General features: G+C 47.9%; 1 protein-coding gene across 4 annotated transcripts; it reads left to right on the forward strand.

Annotated features, from left to right (window-relative positions):
- The first annotated feature begins 35 nt into the window (after positions 1–35).
- On the forward strand, positions 36–22,636 carry RAB2B (RAB2B, member RAS oncogene family). 4 transcript variants are annotated; one of them, XM_053263063.1, is made up of 9 exons: positions 36–269; positions 4,975–5,046; positions 11,119–11,186; positions 14,345–14,427; positions 15,779–15,871; positions 19,850–19,961; positions 21,206–21,274; positions 22,053–22,178; positions 22,316–22,636. In XM_053263063.1, the coding sequence occupies exons 1-8, from the start codon at positions 203–205 to the stop codon at positions 22,155–22,157; spliced, it is 669 nt and encodes a 222-aa protein (XP_053119038.1). In that variant the 5' UTR covers positions 36–202; the 3' UTR covers positions 22,158–22,178; positions 22,316–22,636. The 4 variants fall into 4 exon arrangements, with proteins under 4 accessions (XP_053119038.1, XP_053119037.1, XP_053119039.1 ...); XM_053263062.1 differs by having other exon boundaries at positions 22,053–22,636; XM_053263064.1 differs by lacking the exon at positions 36–269 and adding an exon at positions 453–584 and having other exon boundaries at positions 22,053–22,636.
- The last annotated feature ends 583 nt before the right edge of the window (positions 22,637–23,219 follow it).

A 23,219-nucleotide genomic window follows, 5' to 3' on the forward strand; every position in this document is an offset into this window, starting at 1 on the left:
TCTTAATTTAATGTTTTGTGATCCTCTCGGGGGAAAGAGGGATAGTGCCCCCTTCCTTTCTCCCCCGCCTCCCCGCGCGGGCGGCAGTTGTGATTTCTCCTCGCACACGAGCCGCCCGAACCGTTGAGGCGGGGAGAGCAGAGTTGAGAGAGGCTAGAGCGCCGAGCGGAGCAGTAGAGCTCTGTTGTGATAGAGCGGCCCCATGCCGAACACAGAGGCCATGGTGAAACTGGGCACGGACATTTCCGGATGTGACGTAAAACTGCCAGGTTAGCCCCTAGAGCCTAACGGTTTTCCCCGCCCACCTCCCGGTACAGAGAGGCCATAGAGCGTCAAGTCTGCGTTGCCTAGAGCGTCACAGGAAATGTGGCCTCGACCTTCGAGGGAGAGGCAAGAGCGGCTCCGCGAGCGAGGGAGCAACCAGCGCATCAGTAAAGAAAAGGCAGTAGAGACGGTAGCTGTGGTGTGTGCTAGAGCGGCTTTTGGAGGAGGACCCCCAGCTTGGGGGTCGCCTTGGGGCTGGGAGGGCTTCAGCGCCATGTCCTACGCCTATCTCTTCAAATACGTCATCATCGGGGACACCGGTATGGGAGGGGCTGGGGTACCATCGCGGGGGGGGGAATAACACCCTATGGGGGTCCTCTTAATCCATCATCATCATCACCTAAAGTACTTGCTAGTTTCTTGGCTTTACCCAGTTTATTCCAACAGTGCTCAGAAATCTCTCTGTAGTTAAGAAGAAAAATTTCTCCCAGCAGATGTCTTCTCAAATAGTTAAGCAAGTACTACAAATATAAGAGCAACCCCAAAATCCTCCTGTGAGGTAAAGAAGGCAAGTTAAATGCCAAATCCTTGAAAGGAGAGAGAGAGAGAGAGGCATCAGTGTGAAACATAATGCAAAAGACACAGAGGTGTGCAATACAATACTTATCTCTGGGCGAGATGGTGATGGTTACAATAAGTAAAAGTTTTAATATGTTTATTATCTTTTTTATAGCCTGCTTTGGGAATTCAGCTTGAAGAGTAGGTTAAGAGCCTAAATAAATAACTTAATACTTGCCAACTAGAAAGTGCCTCTTACAACACCAGTGTTAACAAAATTTAATGACAGTCAAAGAACACATGCTATGGGTATATCTGGTAACATTCCTGTTTCAGTCATCGTCATCTTCCGGTGTGGCTGTTTAGACAAAACAAAATTTTCCTTTTTAGAGGGCATGAGGCTTTTATCTTTAAGATCTTCTCTTTAAACAGCAAACACTTCCCCTTCCTGCAACTCTGTATCCAAACCATTACATTACTGGGGGAAATACACCTGCTTGAATTACACATATAATACAACTAATGTTGATGCAGGATATTTTACACTTCTCTTGGCAGGCATAATGTTATAAATATGTATGCACATCTCTGTATTATTGGCATTATATCACATTATGCCAGTAATCACCCTTTCTCCATAACTTTGCATTAGACTTACTTTCTATAACTCATAGCAGCATGTTTTTTAATTGCACTTTTTAGATATTGAGAATATGACAAATGCATGCTTGGAGTATTTCTCCTGTTTACTGATATTACTATTGCCCTTTATTTTGTGCTTGCTCAGAATTTCACAACCATCCTGGGTGGGAAGGAGATAGGTAAACCACTATTATTCCTATTTATTTATTTAGTACGTTTATGTACTGTCCCATAAAAAGGAGTCCCTGGGCGGTTCACAATATAAACCATTAAAACATTAACATAAGTAAAACAATTCAAAATACAATAAAACTCTAAAACCGAAGTTTTATCCAGATAAGAAAGGCTGAGGCTTTTCTTAACTCTGCAAGAAACCCATAGCAGGGGAAAGACTCAAATCTGTTGATTTACTTCAAATTATTATACTTTTGCTTGTTAATCAAATTATTGTACTTTTGCTTGTTAATCACAGGGTATAAAATCTTCACAATAAACCCCCAGCACCTTTAAACAGATAAAAAAAATGAGCAGAAATTATAATCCTATAGCACCTGGTGTCAAACTCTTTAAATAAATATAAGAACATTATTAAAAAATGTCTTTCCAGAAGCAAGATTTCTTTCCAAAAGTACGGAGATACTTTTTCACACAACGCATAATCCACTTGTGGAATTCTCTGCCAGAAGCTGAGGTGACAGCCAACCACCTGGATGGCTTTAAGAGGGATTTGGATAACTTCATGGAGGAGAGCTCTATCATTGGCTACTAGCTGGAGGGCTAAAGGCCACCTCCAGCCTCAAAGGCAGGAGGTTTCTGAGTACCAGTTGCAGGGGAGTAACAGCAGGAGAGAGGACCTGCCCTCAACTCCTGCCTGTAGGCTTACAGCAGCATCTGTTGGGCCACTGTGTGAAACAGGATGCTAGACTAGATGGGCCTTTGGCCTGATCCAGCAATCCTGTTCTTAAGATAAAATAGTATAGTTAAAGAGAAAAAACAGACATCCACACATAAGTGTGTGCAAGCACATACCTAAACATAGAAAAGCAACCACTACAAAAATAATGACTGCATAGTCAGAAACATGTTTGTATTGGAATATTAAACAAATATTGACTGTACTTTGTGAAACGAGTAAAATAAAACAGTAACTGTAGCACGTTAGAATTTGTATCTAGGAGGCGGTATACATTTGCTTAGAGGGAGAGTTGCAATATAACAAAAAGGGAACCAGATTTCCACTGCATTGGTTTTCAGAGTTGGGTTTCCAACTTGTTGAATTAGTTTGCTCACAATAATAAATCCCCAAATATTCTCCATCCATTGATTTTTATTTTGCGGGCGTGGGTTGCTCAGCTGTTTTCCACAGCCTAGCAGTACAAATCTTGCCAGCTGCATAAAGGTGATACAGCACCTGTGAAGGTAGCCAGGATCATGGGCAGCAAAAAGAAGTAGAAGCATAAACATAGCATCAACCAAACTCTTTTAAAGTCTTTCAGTCTCTTTCTAAACAACAAGGTGGCTGCTGGAGGAAAACATGCACCTCACAGCTCCTCGTAAATGGGCATGGAGGGAAAGGTTCTCAGTAGCCAAGCATCGTGACTGAAAAGGCCCTATCTAGAGCCAAATCTTTTATCTGCAGATTCTCCTCAGTTTTACGATGTGGATCTTCAAGTAAAATTAAGAGCATTAAGATTTTTGATCATATGTCCCTGTCAGCAGTCTCCCTTGACATCTCCTCCATGAAGCCCTAGTCACACTGTTGTGCTCTGTGAGGGAAGATATGCCATGAAACTAGTTGGGTGAATCTGGGCCAGTCACTTCTCTCTCAGCCTAACCTACTTCCCAGGGTTGTTGTGAAAGAGAAACTCAAGTATGTAGTACACCGCTCTGGGCTCCTTGGAGGAAGAGCGGGATATAAATGTAATAATAATAATAATAATAATAATAATAATAATAATAATAATAATATGGGGACCACCTCTCTATGGCCAGATTCAAGGGTACGTTGGAAGACTTGTTTGCTTCTCAATGTGTCCCCTAGATGGAACCCAGTGCTTCTGGTCGAGTGTCCACCTTTATGGCGCTAATCTCCTGACAAGCAGAGTTACATGTGATGGTCAACTTCTACTGTGTTTTGCGCTCTTATCAACCTTAGTGAGGCTGTGGGACTTATTGGTGCTTTCTATCTTCCGTTTGGTTCTTTCCCCTTGAATGGACTAGAAGTACTGGAGATGGAAGGAGATAAACTGCCTATACACACACATTGATTCCACAGTTTAGCTTGGGTAGAGCAGAATACTCAGGAACATTACTACGGCAAATGCAAACATTATCCCCTTCACAGCTTCACTTATTCCTCACATAAAGCATACAATAAGCATTTTCTTACATAAAACACTTAGCAATCCATACTAGATAATTACACATACTGGATTAAAGCCTGGCAGGGCGCCAAGCCACCAGACACAAAGTTCCTTGCCAAAATCTGGACCACAGCTGGGTGTGCCACGGCAGTCTGGAGATGCAATGTTGGTAGCTCGGTCCTGAAGTTAGTGTTCCTTAGCCTTTTATATCTTCCCAGATGGGTGGTGGTGGTGGTGCGGTGTCCCAGGATGTGGATGTCACCTTTCTTGTGCCTACAGGACCTGAGTCCATCCCCTCTTTGTCTTGATTGGTCATCCCAATCTAGTTCCAGGAATTGGGCTGGATCTTCTAGGTCTCCTCAGCTGGCTTTCACTCATCCAGCCACCCTCCGATCCCTCCTTTATTATCTTGGGTGTAGTCTCATGACATCTGGATTCCTCTTCACCCATTCTCTGGCATGTCCCTCAGCTTTCTTCATGACATGGCTAGTGACAGGTCTCAAGAAAAGTCTTGTATTTCTTAAGAAAGTCCTGTGGGCAATACCTGGCTGTCATTGGTCCCACACATTGTCTGCCATACTTAAGTGTTTCTTAAAGAACTGTATTTCTCTCTTATCTTTTACTACAAGCCGACATGCTCATAAGGGAATTACAGAAGCTAATGTCTGGCAAAGTAAGCCTCATACAAGGCTTAGTATGAAACCATATAGCAATTCCATAGTCACAACCAGTCTCTGGCCCAACTCTGGCTCAAGAAGATCCTGATGTTTCTTTTATGCAGACATCTTACACATTCCTCTGCATTTAATACCTAAAGTGGAAGAGAAAAGACCATTCAACTATACTGCTAGTTGTTGGGGTGGGGTTCTTTTAAAAAGTGGAAGGGCCGTGGATGTACACTCTGGCCATGGAGAGGGGAAGTACATCTTTCAGAGTTCCTTAAAGTGTCAATTTCCCCTCAGCTATTAAAAGTCAGGAAATGAAACTGTTTTTGTCATGAGCACTAGTTTAGCAGACATTTCGAGGGAAAGACTGGAGAAGCCCAAAGGGCATCTGTGTGGGGCAGGGGAATCCGTGGACTTTATGCATCTGTCATGGATCATCTTTTTAGTACAACCATTTATGATTGTGTATTGTCTTTTCAAAGGTGTCGGGAAATCATGCCTCTTGCTACAGTTCACAGATAAACGGTTCACAGCGATCCATGACTTGACAATTGGTGAGAGCCAGTGCCAGGCGGGTCCCTGTTCTCGGGGGTTCTTTGGGTGATACCCCATAAGCAGGGCAGGGGGTAAGTGGGTAAGGAGGGTGGTTTTGTGTGTGTGTTGGGACTGGAGAAACAAAATTGGGATATGGGGATGGGCTGCAGTGGCGTGATAGGAGGGAGATTCTCTTTTCAGATGGCCATAGATATGATGGAATTATTACAATGTCAGTGTGAATGGGGCCTCAAAGAGTTATATAGTTCCTTGCTCCTAGGGTGCTTACAATCTAAGAGAAGCGACGGAGGGAGGGGAGAAGGTGGGCAAAGGCTATTAGGTGTAATTAAAGCTTGGTTCTGGTTGCAAAGGGGCATTAAGGCAGTACCCCAGGGGTTCTCAAAGCTGGGACCACAGGTGATGTTGGGTAACAGCACCCGAGTCAGGAAGGCTGAGTGGTCTAAGGCAGGGATCCTCAGCGTTGGGTCCCCAGATGTTCTTGGACTTCAACTCCCATAATCCCCAGGCCCAGTGGCCTTTGGCTGGGGATTATGGGAGTTGAAGTCCAAGAACATCTGGGGGCCCAGCGTTGAGGATCCCTGGTCTAAGGTACTGCCTTCAGGTCACAGTCTCCTCTGTAGGCATGGGTTCGAATTCCGCTCCTGACAAGTTCCTCTGGGGTGGAGAAGCAACCTTGCTGCGGCAAGCATGAGTTGTCCCCTTTGCCAAGCAGAGTTCACCTTGTTTTGCATTTGGATGGGTGAGTACAGATGAGCACTGCTGTAAGAGAATCCCCTCAGAGCAGGGGTAGGCAACCTTGGCTGTTGCTGAACTACAACTCCCATCATCTCCAACTGCAGTGTATTTTGGGTGGGGATGATGGGAGTTGTAGTTTCAGCTGCAGTGGGATTGCCAAGGTTGCTTTCCCCCTGCCTCAGGGGACGGGGCCATAGATCAGTGTAGAGACAGCACTGAGATTCAACCCCTGACAGCATCTCTGGGTAGGGCTGGGAAAGACCCCTGCCTGGAACCTTGGGGAGTTGCTGCTAGTCCGTGTACTGATCTAGATGGGCCAATGGTCCGATTCGGGATACGGCAGCTTCCTGTGTTCCACCATCCCCAGTGGCCTTTGGCTAGGGATGATGGCTGTTGTAGTTCAACATCGGGGGACTCAAGTTTGAGAACCCCTGAGGTAAGCCAAGTGCTACATAAAAAAGGTGCATTCTGAAGAAGGATGTGAAGGCGAGAGACGCTACGATGGGCAGCAAGGGAGAAACAACAAAGTTATTGAAGGCAACAGGAGATCTTCAGGCTAGCAGCGGAAGGTCATAGTGTTGGAGCATGGCTGGGAATGTGATGAAAAACACCGGTCAAAATACAGGGTGGGCAAAGCTGAGGGAAAGTGCCAATGTAGCATCTCTTTAAAATGCATGTATACAAATTGATATCTCCCCCTTTCTTTCTCTGCCTTTTGCTCACTCATAGTTAGAAAGTGCTTGTAGGGCTGAAAGACACAGACAGTTGCCTAAGGCGCCCAGCATTTCAGTGATATCCCACAGCTGTGCTCTCTCACTTCTCCCAGTGCCAAGCCTTTAGTCTGTTTCCTGGGTGGTTTCCACAGAGACAGACCACGAGAGTTTGAGCCTCTCCTAAGCTACTGTAAAGGCCAGTCTTCAGCTGCAGATGTTGTTAGACTACAACACCCATCCTTCTCCTCCTCCATGGCCAAAAGCCGTGATGGGAGTTGTGATCTGGGGGCCATGTTTGATAACCCCTGGATGTAAGCCCCTTGGGCTTAGATGTGCCTCACTCTGAATAGGAACAGGCTGGTGGTGGCACAGGGCAAAACCCTGGGAGATCTTAAAGCTAAAATGGCATGTGTGCAGGTGTGTGTGCACGCGTGTAGGAGTCAGGGCACGTTGTTTATGGATGTATGTATTTATTTAGTACATTTATGTACCGCCCCATACAAAAATGTCCCTGGGCAGTTCACAATATAAAGCAATTAAAACATTAGCATTATTAAAACAATGTAAAATGCAATAAAAACTCTAAAACCAAAGCTTTAAAACTATAATAAGCCTGACTAAACAGGTATGTTTTTAAGGTCCTTCTTAAAAACATTCAGAGAAGGGGAGACACTAATTTCATTAGGAAGCGTGTTCCAGAGTTCCTGGGCAACTCTAGAAAAGGCCTGGTCTCGAGTTGCCACCTACTGAGCCAGTGGCAACCACAACCGGGCCTCCCCAGATGATCTTAACAGGCGGAGTGGTTGATGACGAAGTCGCTTTCTTAAAAACCTCAGACCCAAGCCATTTAGGGCTTTATAGATAACCAGCACTTTGTATTTCGGCCAGAAACTTATTGGCAGCCAATGTAGTTCTTTTAAAATTAGTGTAATATGATCTCTTCAGGCAACCCTGTAGACCAAGGGTGTCAAACTGTGGCCCTCCAGCTGTTGTTGGCCTACAACTCTCATCATCCCCAGTCACCATGGCCAGTATCCAGGGATGATGGGAGTTGTAGGCCAGCAACAGCTGGAGGGCCTCAGTTTGACACCCCTGCTGTAGACCAACCTGGCTGTTGCATTCTGTACCAACTGCAGTTTCCAAACTGCATACAAAGGCAGACCAACATAGAACACATTACAGTAGTCATGCCTGAATGTTACCAGCATATGCACCACTGTTTTAAGATAGTTTATCTTCAGAAATTGATGTAACTGGCTAATCAGCCAAAGCTGGTAGAAAGCACTCCCGGCCACTGCCTCAACCTGAGAAATCAGGGAGATGTTTGGGTCCAGAAGTTCCAGACTGTGTACCTGCTCTTTCCAGGGGAGTGCAACCCCATCCAGAACAGGCAGACCTAAACCACTTCCCAAGTATCGGCCACCCACAATGAGTTCCTCCATCTTGCTTGGATTCAGCCTCAGTTTGTTCTCCCTCATCCAGCCCATTACCGCCTCCAAGCAGGCATTTAGTTACAAGCAGCTCTGAAGTGCTGGACAGATGCTGAGTGTTCTTGATCTCCACTTCTAGACATCTTAGATGAATATCTGAAGCTGACTTACACTGATTCAGACCCTTGGTCCATCTAGCTCAGCACTGTCTATTCTGACTGCTCTCCAGGCTTTCCAGACAGCCCTTTTCCCACCCTGTACTTGGAGATGCCAGGGAATTGAATCTGAGACTTTCTGTATGCAAAGTATATGTTCAACCACACAACTATGGGCCTTGTGGTAGCAAGAGCTGGTCTTGTGGTAGCAAGCATGAATTGTCCCCTTTGGAAGTTAGGTCCGACTTGGTTTGCATTTGAATAGGAGACAACATGTATGAGTACTGTAAGATATTCCCCTTAGGGGATGGGAATGCTCTGGGAAGAGTATCTGCATGCTTGCATGCAGAAGGTTCCCTTACTGACATATCCCGATAGGGCTGAGAGAGACTCCTTCCTGCAACCTTGGAGAAGCCACTGCCAGTCTGTGTAGACGATACTGAGCTAGATAGACCAGTGGTCTGACTCAGTATATGGCAGCTTCCTATGTTCCGAGGAGGCAAAGACCTTCTGGCTAGGCATATGGAGGCCACAGGACAGGTTCTGCTTAAAGCCATTTCCACTTGTGAGGGCTGTGCAGCTGTTGGTCCGGCAGGCCTGTAGGAGCCCCTACACTTTCTGTCAGGCAGGCATCATCCGAATGAAAAACCTCCGATGGAGCGCCTCGCTGTCGTGCCAGAAATCGGACATTCCTGTTGGACCAGCTCAAATGGCCAGCAAGCAGCCTCTCGGCTGAGAGGCTTCCCTGGCCATTTAGCTTTTCATTTCTCGTACCTGGCTGCAGGATTGAGTTCCAGGGTCTGCACCTCTGAAACCGGGGAGAGGGAGGGCAAAGGCAACCCCCATGGGAACCTCACAGGGCCCGAGGGCCCTCCATGGGGGTGTTGCCTGTGCTCCCCTCCACCTGATTTTTGGGGTGCTGTCTCTGAAATCACCAGGAGAATGTCAAGAAAGTATCAAAATTCTGGCCTGATCCGTATCAGCCATCACTTTTGCAAGGGGTATATATTTTTTTTCTGTTAGGTACGGTCAGATAGGATCACCATTAGGCCTTTAAGGCCCCCCTTTTCTCAATCCACATAGAGTTCCTTCTTGTAGCCCAGTGCTGTTCATTGTAAGGCTTGGGGGGTCAGTGGTAGCCCCCATCAACCCTCAGTGCACCCCCCCAACTAACCATTTATCGGGACTGTGTGAAGCTTTGGCTGAAGCTGAATATGCTGCATCGTGTCATACCTGGGTGGGTCAAGTGTGGCAGGGAGCACATTGTGGGAGCAGGCAAGGCAAAGCCCAAGAAGCAGGAGGTCAGAAGCCAAAGATCAGTCCTGGGAACATGCACGGAACCGGTTCGGAGGCCTTTTATGTGCCTCCGAACCGGTTCGAAGAACCAGAGGTTCTGCCGGTTCGAAGGCAGCAGGGGTCTCTCTTTTAGAGCAAGGGGAGGGTGCACTCACCCCTTACGCCGCTTTCCCCCCCGCCGGTGTCAGTTTTTTAAAAAGCCCATCAGGGCGGCTGTGTACCTCCCTGCTGCCCCGTTGCCCTCACCTTTCGGATATGATCGGAAGTCACCTGTGCGCGCCGGCATGAGCACACACACGTCACGCCCAAGCGCGGCAGCGACTTCCAGTCATATCCGGAAGACAAGGACAACAGGGCAGCAGGGAGGTATGCTGCCACCCCGATGGGCTTTTAAAAAAACTGACACCGGTGGGGGGAAAGCAGCATAAGGGGTAAGTGCAACCTCCCCCCCACTCTTAAAGGGAGACCTCCGCCCCACTGAAGTTCCGTGTACATCCCTAATCAGTCCATCAGGAGCAGGTTGGGTTGAAGTCCCAAAACAAGCAAAGGGTCCACAGCCAGGGAAACCATGAACAGGCAGAAGGACCAGAACCACAAGCCTACAATGACGTTGCCTGAGCAAATGGTGGAGGCCAACGGAGGCCTTAAATACAGTCAGCACTTCAGCCCCCCCACCACCACCCAGCCTGGAATGCCTTAAAGGAGCTGTGCCCTATTTCTTAAGCGCTGGCTGAGGCATAGCTGGGGGGCTTCTGCTGGGGACTGGGGTGCTTTAGGTTCATCCTCCGACTCAGAGGACACGGGCAAGGGTGTGTTGAGTTGGGGGCGGGGCAGCATTTCCATTGGTTCCCCTTCAGCAGGGTTGCCCTATTCTGGCTTTCCAAAGCTGGGTGTCTAATTTGCATATTATGTAAATAGGCTTGAAAATAATTTTTGAGCAGAAGAGTGACTGCATGTTTTGCTCCATAACTCTGCTGCTACAAGGGCTTAGCTCCCCCTCCTTTTATTTTATTTTATCTTATTGATGCTTTTTTAAAAAAAAAATGCTTTTTTGAAAATGAAAGCTGAAATCCGGGCAAATCTGGGTGGGCTGAGCAATCTGGGTGAGATGCTTAGAATCCAGGTGAAACCCCAAATTCCAGGGGGCATGGCAACTCTACCCTTGAGAGCCCCCCATGTCCAGCTCCGGGGTCATGACCCCTTTGTCCTGGGACGATTCCATGTCAGACTCGGGGTTCATCATGACACACGGTTGCTGGGCACCATGTGGAGACCACCATTTCTGCTGTGCAGTGCTGCACTTTGCCCTACGCTGGGGGCAAGCGTTCCCCTAAGGGAAACAGAGCCCTCTTGAGCACCTGCCCTACCTTGGAAGGCCCCCACAGTGTGCTGGGAAGGGTTTGCAATTCCTGCAAGAGCTCTTAAGAGAGGGGCTCTGTCTCTTTTAAAGGGCCCTCTCAGTACTGAGAAAGTACTGTGTAGAGGGCAGCACAGAGGGCAGTGGCTCTCACTGTGAAGGGTTTTTGCCCAAGTGGCCCCTGCTTGAAAAATAGGGAGCATCCCAGTCCTAGCCTGCCTTCCTATTCATTTCCCCCCTCTCTGGATTTCTGTCTGTTCTCACCTTCTCTTCCCTCCCCACCCCAATTTGAGTTGGAGTTCATTGGCAATGCAGAGAGAAGGGCTCAGCCAAGCCCCTCAGCTCTGTAAGAGTCTCCACCCGTCCCTTCCGTTTCCCCCACCAGGTGTGGAGTTCGGGGCACGGATGATCAACATTGACAACAACAAGATCAAACTGCAGATTTGGGACACGGTGAGAGCCTGGGGGAGCCCTTTGCCCTGGATCCCTGGGGATGGGAAGAGTCGGGAGATCACGGGGACCTTCCCTGTCAGTTCAGAGGCAGAAGCTTCCGTCTTTAGGGCTGCCCTATTCTGGCTTTTCAAATCTGGGTGCCTAATTTGCATAGTATGTATACTGGCTGGAAAATAATTTCTGAGCAGAATAGTGACTGCACGTTTTGCTCCATAACTCCACTTCTATAAGGGAGCTAGCTTAAAAAAAAAAAAAAGGAATCTAGAATCTGGGTGGGCTAAGCCATCTGGGTGAGATGCTCAAAATCCAGGTGAAACCCGGAATTTTAGGGGGACATGGCAACTCTGTGAATCGTCTTGCGCGTGTTCCCTTTTTGCTCTTCCCCCTCCGTGAGCATCTGTTGCCAGCTGGCGTTCCAGCCTGGCTTCTTTGCAGCTGTTGCCGATCAGGAAATACTTGCTCCAGCTTGTTTGCCCAACAGTGCCAGGGCAGTTGAGCTGGAAGGAAGGAGACTGACGGGAGCCATCTGAGCAGGACAGAGAGATGGGGGCGGGGCGGAGGAGAGAGAAGGAGAGGCTGGAGTTGTAGGCGGGGCAGAGCAGGGTTGTGGGTCAGGATCGGAGCACTGGTGGCACCATAAAAATCATTGAGAGGGGTACAGAAAGGGCAGAGTACATTTCTGAGCCGTGTCTCACATGTTAGGTTTCTGAAACAGAAATGGGGAGGGGGAACTGGGGAGCAACTACTTTTCTGAGTGGGTGTTTGCCCCCTGCCCCCCCAAAAACAACTTGGAGCCATCCTTGGTTTGCGGGACGCTCCTGTTCCTTGCTTGAATGCGAGTGAAACAGCAAGACCCAGGCAGTGATTTTCAGCTAGCCTTCCGCTGGTTAGCGGGGGGTCCGTCCTATGCATCAGCTGTACCCAGCTGCCTGAATGAGTTGGGGGTGGGAAGCCCTCTGACCTAGTGGGAGGCTAGCAGGCAAGCACTGCTCCCACCACCTACCTTGTTTCTCACTCCCACGTGAGCAGAAAACGGGAGCGCCCCCAGCGCCTGAATTTGGGTGGGATGCTTCTCCCCAAGTTCTGATCACGTGAACGAGCCTTAAGACTAGAATAGCAAGGCAAAGATGAAGGGCTGTTCGGGATCAGGCAAGGTTGCTAAGAAATCTGATAGGCATGTGTGGTGTGGCGTACAGATATTTTTGTTGTAATCAGAGTGCTCTTGGAGATTCATGCACAAATATAATCCTGAAAAGCTTGGTTGTTGTTGTTTTTTAAAAATCCAGTTTTCCTGGTTACTAAAAGAAATGTCAGTACAACCAGAACCTAGAGTAGGACAGAGAATGTATACTGTGGTTCACAAGTGCTATTGGATGCCTTGTGCAGCTATGTATCTGACGGCTTCAGTTCCTCTTTTGCCTGATTGCCTGCTTCCAGGCTCTATGCTGGTCTCCTCTAAACCTCCCTGCTTGTGCTCTTGACCCTTTTAAAAACTGGAATCAGAAAGCCCTTTGCAAAATAAGCTGACATCTGCAGTTGCTCATTTTTGCAGGACCGATTCTGAACGTTAGGTTCCCCCCAGCACAAAATTTAGCTAGGGATAGAAAAAGGAGGGGTCAGAATTGGAAATCCCACCCACACTCATGAGTGATAGGAGCAAGTCACATTCAGCTGCTGGCCCATCCTTTGCTCAGAAAGTTCCTGTCTGGGGACCCATGCCACATTGGCTGCCGTCACGCCCACTTTCATGTCCAACCTGCCCTTGGCAGTGGACTGGAGAGGAATCCTACAATGTAGACTGGACTCTGTTGAAAGGAAAGAGTCACTGTTGGGCACACACCTTCCCTTGAAGTGCATTACAAAAGATGCTTCCATTACCCAAAGGGACTCACAATCTAAAAAGGAGCACAAGAGAGGCACCAGCAATAGCCATGAGAGAGATGATGCTGAACTAAATTGGGACAATTCCTCTGCCCCTGTGAAACAGAAGAGAGCCACCCTTTTAAGAAGTGCCTCTTTGCCCAGTTCTCAGGGATCAGTGTCACTGAGCACCATATCATGACGTGTCTCCCAGTGTCTGTGTGATGCTTGGAGGACAAGTGCCTATCAGTGGCTACTAGCCTTGGTGGCAACAGGCTGAATCTAGGTTCAGAGGCAGGAGGCCTCTGAATACCAGCGGCAGGGGAGGAGGCATGCCTTCCTTTCCTGCTTGTAGGCTTCCCATCTGGTGGGCCACTGTGGGAAACCAGCTGCTGGACTAGGTGGGCCTTGGGCCTGACCCCGCAGGGCTTTTCATATTTCTCGGTAGAAGGGGTGGGGCTCCCTTATTTGAATAGCGATTGATTGATTGATTGATTGCATTTCTCTACTATCCCATATACAAATTGCTGGACAGTTGACAGATTGAAATGATCTCTTGTTTTAATTGTTATGTTTTGAACAAATTTAAATGAAACAAAGCTCAGTGGCAAATCAGGATGCTGGATTAGATCGGCTTGGGCCTGATCCAGCAGGCTGTTCTTATACTCTTAACTATCAATAAAACTTAAAAACATTATGAATGAAAAGCCTAATAAAATAGGTGTGTTTCCAGATGTTGCATGAAGACAGCCGAAGATGGGGAGGTTCCGATTTCATTTGAGGGTTCATGAAGAAGAAGGCACTCTCTTACATCTGTAGTCCATTGTTATCAACCTTCCATGAACAAAGTAAAGGACACAGAGCTCTGGGGCCACCCTAAAGAAGGCCTGGTTTTGGGCTGCCACCAAACGAGCCAGTGTTAACTGCAACCAGATCTCCCCCGATGACCTTAATAGGCGGTGGGGTTCATGAAGGACTTTTACTATCAAAAGGTTATTCTCAAAGGTTGGCGAAGGGTCTCTTCTTCAATGTGGGTGGATGGGGTAGGGCAGGTCTGCACAACCTTGGTCCCCCCCACTGTAGTTGGACTACAACTCCCATCATCACTGTGGCTGGGATGATGGGAGTTGTAGTTCAACAACAGCTGGAGGCTTGCGATTGTGCGGCTCAGGGGAAGGGGGCCTTCCAGAGCAGACTGCGCGATATATCACTGGTGTTGAGGCCGTGCCATGGTTGTGGCATCTGACCGACTGGCGTTGGCAGATGCTCTCTGATTGATTCTCTTCTTCCGCCCCAAGGCTGGGCAGGAATCCTTCCGATCCATCACCCGCTCATACTACAGGGGAGCAGCTGGGGCACTGCTGGTGTATGACATCACCAGGTGAGTCCCAGCCACCGTCCGTTCTGTTGCCATTTGTATTCATTGTAATGGTGTTTTTAGCTCATGGTTTTCATGAATTGCACACCGCTCTGGGCAGTGCTGTGGGCAAGGGTATAAAAATGTTTCAGTAAACGTGGCCAGGAATGTGCTGTGCAGAATTCAACATGCCCGGGGTGGGGGGCAGGGAGAGAGAAGGGAGCAGAGAATGTGGTGGCATTTTCAAATCCCAGCCCTCTGGGCTTTCACATAAACCTCCATGGAACTCCCTGGAGCTCACGGCTTTGGGCAGCTGCTACAAGCCAGGCTAGAGATTGCCGGCTAAAGGCACAGCCTGTGTTCCTATGATCAAAGGGTAATGGCACTAGGTGCCATTTGTAGAAGCTATTCCACAGGCAGATATCACTTCTGTGTTGTTCGGACAAGTTATTCCTGTGCTCTTCACGCGCATTTCTCCACTGTCCTCCCATGAGGAGCTTCCCATGCAGTGAAATAATAGGACTGTGTTATCCTGCACCATACTGAGTCAGAGCACTGGTCCTTCTAGCTCAGTAACCAACTTTCCTAGGCCAGCAGCTGCCACTCTCCAGGGTTTCTACCCCCAACACCACCCTCCTTAGCAATGCCAGGAATTGAACCTGGGACTTCCTGCATGCAAAGGCAGGTGTTTTGCCACTGAGCGGTGGCTGCTCACCTTAGAACAGGCCTGCTCACCTTAGCCTCTCCCCCCCCCCATCTGCTTTTTGGACTACAACTCCCATAATCCCCATCCACAGTGGCCAAAAGCCAGGGATTATGGGAGTTGTAGGCCAACATTTGCAGGAGGGCTGAAGTGGAGCCGGCCTGGCTTAGAAGCTTCTTCCTTCAGAGGAAGGAAACCTTAGGATACAACCCCACGTTGTGAAACAAGAAAGTTCAATTTTTGTTGATAATGGGGGGGGGGATACTCTCCATATGCTCTAAAGCAGGGTTTCTCAACGTGTGGGTCCCCAGATGTTATTGGACTTCAACTCCCATAATCCCCAGCCCCAGTGGCCTTTGGTTGGGAATTATGGGAGCTGAAGTTCAATTACATCTGGGGACCCACACGTTAAGAATCCCTGCTCTAAAGGGCTCTTTGTGTCTTTTTAAAAAAATCATGTCCCCTTTTCAAGGAAATTTTAAAAAGCATTTCATATCCTTGGAAACTATGTAGTTATTTCATGCTTTCCAGTACAGATCCCGGACTTAAATTCTAATGGTTGCTGGCTGAGACCTAATCCTGAGGAGAATTCCCAGCTGAGCCCTGGGACACCCTGTGGTCTTCCATTCCTTTTGATATTTCCCCTCAGCGATGTTACCTTTCTTCCTGCAGACGTGAGACCTTTAATCACCTGACCTCGTGGCTAGAAGATGCCAGGCAGCACTCCAGCTCACACATGGTGATCATGCTGATCGGCAATAAGAGGTATGGACCCGTGTTCCCTCTAAGGCATGTGCACGTGTGTGCACTCACACATTTTCTGATGTCCGCTCAGTTAATTTTAGATCCCGCTCAGGTTTAAACAGGAAGGTCCCACTCTGAATGCACATGCACACACACTGTCTTGATACTTTATATTGTACATAAATAAATATTTATTTGAAATATAAATATACATACATACATACATAAAACTTCTTCCAGAACAAATCTCATTCCACACACAGATGAAAAAAACACTGGTATGGACCCACCACAACAAAACGTTGCAGCATAATCCTGGGGTACATGTGTTACTTTGAGCTGTGGCTAGGCATGGTGAAAAAACAAATAGCAACGAAGACAGGAATCCCTACTCTAACTTGGGTCTTACTTCATATGCCTAGTCTACTTTTTTTCCTGTTTTCGGGGGCAGCGGTGCTGGTGCTCAGTCCCAGCTCATCCTGTTCATCCTAAACTTATATCTATTTGATGCACATACCTCTTGCCTCTGGGTTCTCCAGAGGCATCTGGTGGGCCACTGTGTGAAACAGGATGCTGGACTAGATGGGCCTTGGGCCTGATCCAGCAGGACTGTTCTTATGTTCTTATGCTCAGTATCTATTACACTTTGTTTCAAAACCTCTCTGCCGTGATCGTAACCCAAGGAGAGTAAAGTCTCTCTGAAGATAACCCATATAGTAGGAGCTTGTCTCTATTTGTCAATACCAAGTTGATTTAATCGAATCTTCCAATGTCATAAAGGCTAGCCTAACCAAAAAACATCCAAGTTTTAACCAATAATTAATCATAGAAAGCCAAATGTTAGCATTTATTTTCAATTGCCCAGCTTCCAGTCTTAAAACTACATTGGGAACACATTTTGCCACTTGAAAAATAGTTACTCAGCTGTCACTGGGTTAGAACGAAATGATCGGAGGAGACAAGATGGAGAAGTGGAATCCAGTACTCACCAGCTGCTAGTTGGAAACGGGCTACAGGCCACCTCCAGCTTCAAAGACAGGATGCCTCTGAGTACCAGTTGTGGGAGAGTAAGAGCAAGAGGGAGGGCAAACCCTCAACTCCTGCCTGTAGGCTTCCAGAGGCATCTGGTGGGCCACTGTGTGAAACAGGATGCTGGACTAGATGGGCTTCCTTGAGCCTGATCCAGCAGGGCTGTTCTTATGTTCTTAAGTTGATGTATTAGATAACCGTGAGATGTCATATGTGTTTCTTTTTATTCTTTTCTTTTTTGTTGTTGTTTATTGGCTGCTCTTTAACATTTCTCTAAATAAATAAATATTTTTTTTAAAAAGAAAGAAACATAATTCTTTAGAAATTTCACCTCTAAGGAGAAAAGAAACGAATAAGGACCGAGCTGTTCACCATAAGAAAGCTGTGCCACTGCCTTTGTTTCATAAAGCTTAATTGCTGCAGGGCTATATTTCCTTCCCTTTGTAAAAACGGGGTGACGTCACGGGCTTGCGACGACCTCTCTCAACTGCGCAGGTGCACTTTGCAGTTAGCAAGAGATGCTGGGCCAAACGGACAGGCCCAGCGTCACTCCGGCTGCCGCCGGGGCAGGGGGAGGAGGAGGACTGCTTGGCTCACCCCACTCCCCCCACTCCAGCAGCGACCCCTAGGCTGCACAGCAGCTGCAATTTAAGCAAACGAACACCAAGGTTCGGCAGGGCAGGTGCAGGTTGGTGGGCGCGGGATGGCTGCAGGAAACCCCCCAGACATTTGGAGGGCCCCCCCAGAGGCCACGGACCGGGGCCCCAAGGTCCAGGGGTTAGAGCACCTCTGGTTGTCTTGATGCTTTTCTTGTGGGTTCCTTGGGGGCATCTGATTGGCTGTTGTGGGAAACAGGATGCTGGACTAGAAGGGCCTTTGGCCTGATCTTAAAGGGCTCTCCTGATGTTCTGTATCTGCAGTTACGTAGGAAACTGCCATATATGGAGTCAGACCCTTGGCCCACCTAGCTCAGTGGGGCTACACAAGGGTTCCCAGCCTTGGGTCCTCAGATGATGTTGGACAACTTCCATTATATCCAGCTACAACGACCAGAGAATATGAGTAAGGTTCCGTGAGCTGCAAGATCCAATTGGGAAGTGAAGTGAGACAGGACTGTGGGAGAAGGAAAGCTAGGACAACACTGGCCCAGTTCAGGGACTTCGATCCTGGTGTCACCAGCTGTGTATTTATTTATTTAATGCATTTATATACCACCCTATATACCATCTCAGGGTGGTTTACACTTTAAACAAACAGCAACTAAAACCTAAAAATAACATAAAACATCAAAATGACCCAAAATAAAACTGAAACATCATAACCGAAAAGCCGGATGAAACAGGTGTGTTTTCCAAAGTCCTTTTTATTTATTTATTTATTTATTTATTTATTTATTTATTCATTCATTCATTCATTCATTCATTCATTTATTATTAAAACTTTTATACTGCCCTTCCAAGAGGCTCAGGGCGGTTTACATTAAAACACCATTAAAATCAATTAATCATTAAAACAAAAATTATAAAACATAAAACAATAATTAACAATTTAAAACATCATAAAACAACAATTAAATATTCAGAACTATTTAAAAACAAGTTTTAAAAAGCTGAAAAAGCCTCGTTGAAGAGGTATGTTTTCAGGTGTTTTCTGAAATTGCGAGAGATGGGGAGGATCGTATCTCAGCAGGGAGAGCATTCCACAATCTCGGGGCAGCAGCCGAGAAGGCCCGTCTCTGTGTAGCCACCAAACGAGTTGGTGGCAACTGGAGACAGACCTCCTCAAGGAGGAACAACAACCAGAGACGTGGAGAGTCTGATTTCATTGGGGAGTGTGTTCCAGTTGAGCCTTGGACCAACTCTAGAGGGGGCCCAGTTCTGAGTCGCCACCAAGCGAGCCGGTGGCAACCACAACTGGACCTCCCCTGATGATCAGGGCCGGTGCCAGACTGTTTTGTGCCGTAGGCAAACACATTGACACTCTGCGCCCCTCTGAGGTCTGCGCCCAAGACGGCTGCCTAGTTGGCCTAATGGCAGCACCGGCCCTGCCGATGATCTTAATAGGCAGCGGGGTTCATGAAGAAGAAGGCACTCTCTTAAATCTGTAGTCCATTGTTATCAACCTTCCGTGAACAAAGTGAAGGACATAGATTCTGAAAGGTTGAAGAATGCCCATCTCCTGTCTTATTGGAGCAGCTTGTGATTTAAAGATGCAGAAGCTTTTGAAGGAATGTTACATTTAGTGGAATGGATAGAACGATTCTCCGAAATAGTCTCCTCCGTTCTAATGAATGCTTTGGCACATCTTCTTTCCAAGTTGAGTTTAGGCATAGAGACCGACAGCCCCATGAGGGCAGGGCACGACCTTTGGCTTCTCAGTTTTAGGTGTTTGTGGTCTGTGTCAGTTAGATCTCCTTTTGGCCAGAGGCAGGCAGGTCTCAGTACAGAAGTGAAAGTAAATCAAAAGTGCACGAAAAACATTGAGATTGGGTTATGCTCAAAACCACAAGGTGGCCAAGGGTTTGAATATGGATTTCCAGCCTCTATGCTTTATCCACTGCAGCGGTCTGGCTCCATATGTGCAGCTGTCATTTATTGACAGATTTGCCCCATGCACCATTATATGTACTATTTGGTAGTTCTGGACTGCTTGGATGTTGATTCAGTAGAGCAGGGGTTCTCGAACTCGTGACCCCAGATGATGTTGGGCCACAACTCCCATCATCCCCTGCCACTGTGGTGGAATGTCATTGTGGCAGGGGATGATGGGCATTGTAGTCCAGCAACATTAAATTCTTCCAGCTCCAAATCAGCTTAGCATGGATTGCTGGATAAGATGACTTTCAGATCCGTGTCTTGCTTCTGCAATCGGTGCAAAGGTGTGCATTCTTGTGTGTTCATTTCCCTCTTTGAGGCTCTCAAAGGCTCAGGTGCACTGTCATGAATGTCCTGCTCTCCTCTTTTCCTGTAGTGACCTAGAGAACCGGCGGGCTGTAATGAGGGAAGAAGGCGAGGCTTTTGCCCAGGAATATGGCTTGATTTTCATGGAGACCTCAGCTAAGACGGCATCCAACGTGGAGGAGGTGAAGAAAGGAGTGCTGAGGACCCAACTAGCCCCACTTCCTGTTTCTTTGGGGGTGTTTGTGGAGATGTGGTGTAGTACTAGGGCTGGGGAGACCTACGTTCACATCCCCATTCAGCCATGTAACGCACCGGGCGACTCTCGGCCAGTCACTTGTCTCTCAGCCTAGCCTACCTCACAGGGCTGTGCTGAGGATAGACACAACCAGGCACACTGTTCTGGGCTCCTTGGAGGAGGAGCGGGATATAAATGTAAAATTTTAAAGAGAACAAAGTACGTGTTGAGTGAATCATGCAGTCGGTCCTGGCGTGCTTGTGTTCCCTCCCTAGACGACGTTGCCAGTAGGTTGACCCATTGACAGAGTGGGAGGCTTTAACCCTCTGTCCCCACCATGGTCCCAATCCAGATGTCCTCCTCCCCATGCTCTTGAGATTTAGGAAAGGAAAAAACAATCTTGCCAGGACTAATGGGGCCATCTAACTGAGTGGCCGAGCCTGTGCTTTGCACACAGAAGGTCCCAGGTTCAATCCCTGGCAGCCTCTCCAGGTAGGGCTGGGAAAGACCTCCTGCCTGCAGCCACGGAGAGCTGCTGCCAGTCAGTGTAGGCAGTCCTAATCTAGATGGAACAAGCCTCGGACACTACACGAGGCAGCTTCCTGTGTCCCTAATTGCCCTTTTTAACGCGTGTAATTTGGGCCTGAAAGAGAGGACCAAAAGAACCTTTGTGAACTCCTGCAGTTCCCAAAAGCTTCCCTGCTTGGTTGCTTGATGGCGATTCTCATTTGTCACAAGCAGCCAAGCTTGCGGCTGTTGCCTGGACCACTGGTCCCCACCCCATCCCCTTGGCTAGCCAGCAACTCTCTGTGACTTAGTTGGATGCTGATTCTATACACCAGGGGTCCTCCAACTTGGATCCCAGATGATGTTGGACTACAACTCCCATTGTCCCTGCCACAATAGTGAAATGCCGTTGTTGCAGGGGGTGATGGGAGTTGTAGTCCAGCAGCATCTGGGCACCCATCTTTGAGACTTCCTGTTATGTACTCTTTGGCACAAGTGGGTTTTCTCATTAGAATTTCGCCCCTGCATACATGACAAGCATCTACCTGTCCCTTGCAGTGCTAGACAACCCTCTTTTTTTCCATGCCCCATGTGGATGTCCAGGAGAGGAACTTCCATTCACCTATGTCCCTTATCCCTCTTGCCAATATCATTTTTCTTTTCTTTTCTTTCTGCCTCTGCCAGGCCTTCCTCTACACAGCTAAAGCCATCTTTAGAAAGATCCAAGAAGGCCAGTTTGATCTTAGCAATGAGGTGAGTCAGACAAATCCCTCTGTGGATCGGTACCAACCAACTCAAACAAAGGCCTATCAAAATCAAAACCCTATCAAAAAGCCAAGAGCAGCAGCAGCAGTGATTTAAAAATTCAATAAGAACATAAATCGGAAGCCGCTTGTGAAAGCAAAACAGGCAATGACGGGGGCGGATGTACCTCTCTTGGGAGATGGTTGCAAATCTTGGGTGCCAAAAGAGAAAATGTGTAGTAGAGTAGTTGCACTTTGTTAAACGTCTAGTGTGTACCATCCTGCAGCCTGAGGCTGGCAGACAACACTCGGATTGCAGGTCTGTTAGAAATATAAAGGCCATTGTGTTTGGGGATGGTGGGAATTGAGTCCAACCACATCTGGAGATCCAACTTTGAGAAGCCCTGCGATATTGGATTAAAATGACCCCATTCCAGCTTAACTCCAGCCAAAAGTCAGCTCAGATCAAGAGGGTTCTCAAAAGCTGACTTTGAGGCTCTGAGAAGAAGGAGAGTCCCATGGCTCTGAAACAGCCACTGCATAGATTTCTCTTTAGTGTGCTGGAATGGAGCTGGTCACAGACAATATGGTTTAGGACAGGGGCTCCCAACCCGAGGCACTCCAAATGTTGCCAAACTAAAGCTACCATAAATTGTCGCTGGGGGTGATGGGAGTTGAGCAACCTCTGGAGTACCACAGGTTGGGGACCCCTGGTTGAGGACAGTTGAGGCCATTCGGACTTTTCTGGATGTATGTGATCAGAGCACCTTTTGTTTCTCTTCTTGCAGGGAAATGGCATCAGGATTGGCCCACAGCAGCCATTGGGTATATACTCAGGTCCTGCCATCAGTCAAGGTCCACAGGGCTCCGGAGACCGATCGGGTTGCTGCTGAGTACCTCCGAAACCCATCCAGGCATGTGCGGAAGCTACACAGAGGGTGCCCCCCCTCTCTCTCCCCCCCCCACCCCATTTGATTTCAGGCACCACGCTGGGGATGGGGATCTTCTGGTCCTGCCCTCACCCCTGTTGCAACCTACCTCTGCCCTACAGGTGTGGAATCGGGACCATCGGGACCTAGAGTTGTTTCTTGGTGGGTGCTATTAAGACCTCTTCCAAAAGCCTCCAAAACCAACAGTCTGTCCGACAGTCCAAACCTCCTGACCTTCCTTACAGGGGAGGGGTGCTTCCAGCTCCTCCTTAGCCTTATTTTTAGCAGTTGCCTCTCCCACTGTTGGCGGTTCCCATTTCCTGCATTGGGTTCATGGTACCTTGGGGTCAGCCGTCCAGGCTATCCTTCACTCTACCTGACCTTGGATGATAAGCAATGCTGCACTGTTATTTTGTTTCGTATTAAATGTTTCCCATGTTTGACTTTCTCTGGTATGCCTTTATCCTGGGAAGAGGGAAGAGCGAGGATGTCTGATATAACTACACAGTTTCACTTTCTGCCATGAAAGAGCCTTACCAGAGGCGACCAGCAAGCTATAAATGATTTGGCTGGCTTTAGGAGAGGAGAGCTGGTCTTGTGGTAGCTAGCATGACTTGTCCCCTTAGCTAAGCAGTCTGCCCTGCTTGGATTTGAATGGGAGACTAGAAGTGTTAGCACTGCAAGATATTCCCCTTAGAGGGATGGAGCTGCTCTGGGGAGAGCAGAAGGTTCCAAGTTCCCTCTTTGGCAGCATCTCCAAGACAGGGCTGAGAGAGATTCCTGCCTGCAACCTTGGAGAAGCTGCTGCCAGTCTGTGTAGACAATACTGAGCTAGATAGACCAATGGTCTGACTCAGTATATGGCAGCTTCCTATGTTCCTATGAATGACATCTCCTTTGGCAGCTGGGATAAAGAGCAAGATAACTGGGGGTTTGAATACTGGCTTGTAAGTACAAGCAATTCATGATCTAAGGTGGGATGTTTAGTTCAGGGATGGGTGGACTTCCGGTTTCTGAGAGCTACTT

This window comes from Hemicordylus capensis, chromosome 6 (assembly GCF_027244095.1).
Source record: "Hemicordylus capensis ecotype Gifberg chromosome 6, rHemCap1.1.pri, whole genome shotgun sequence".
Classification (NCBI taxonomy): Eukaryota; Metazoa; Chordata; class Lepidosauria; order Squamata; family Cordylidae; genus Hemicordylus; species Hemicordylus capensis.

Excerpts from the sequence above, each read along its gene's own strand:
- RAB2B (XM_053263062.1), top strand. The coding sequence starts at position 203 with ATGCCGAACACAGAGGCCATGGTGAAACTGGGCACGGACATTTCCGGA. Across the intron at positions 14,428-15,778 it reads CTGGTGTATGACATCACCAG|ACGTGAGACCTTTAATCACC; the intron begins GTGAGTCCCAGC and ends TTCTTCCTGCAG. Across the intron at positions 19,962-21,205 it reads CGGCATCCAACGTGGAGGAG|GCCTTCCTCTACACAGCTAA; the intron begins GTGAAGAAAGGA and ends TGCCTCTGCCAG.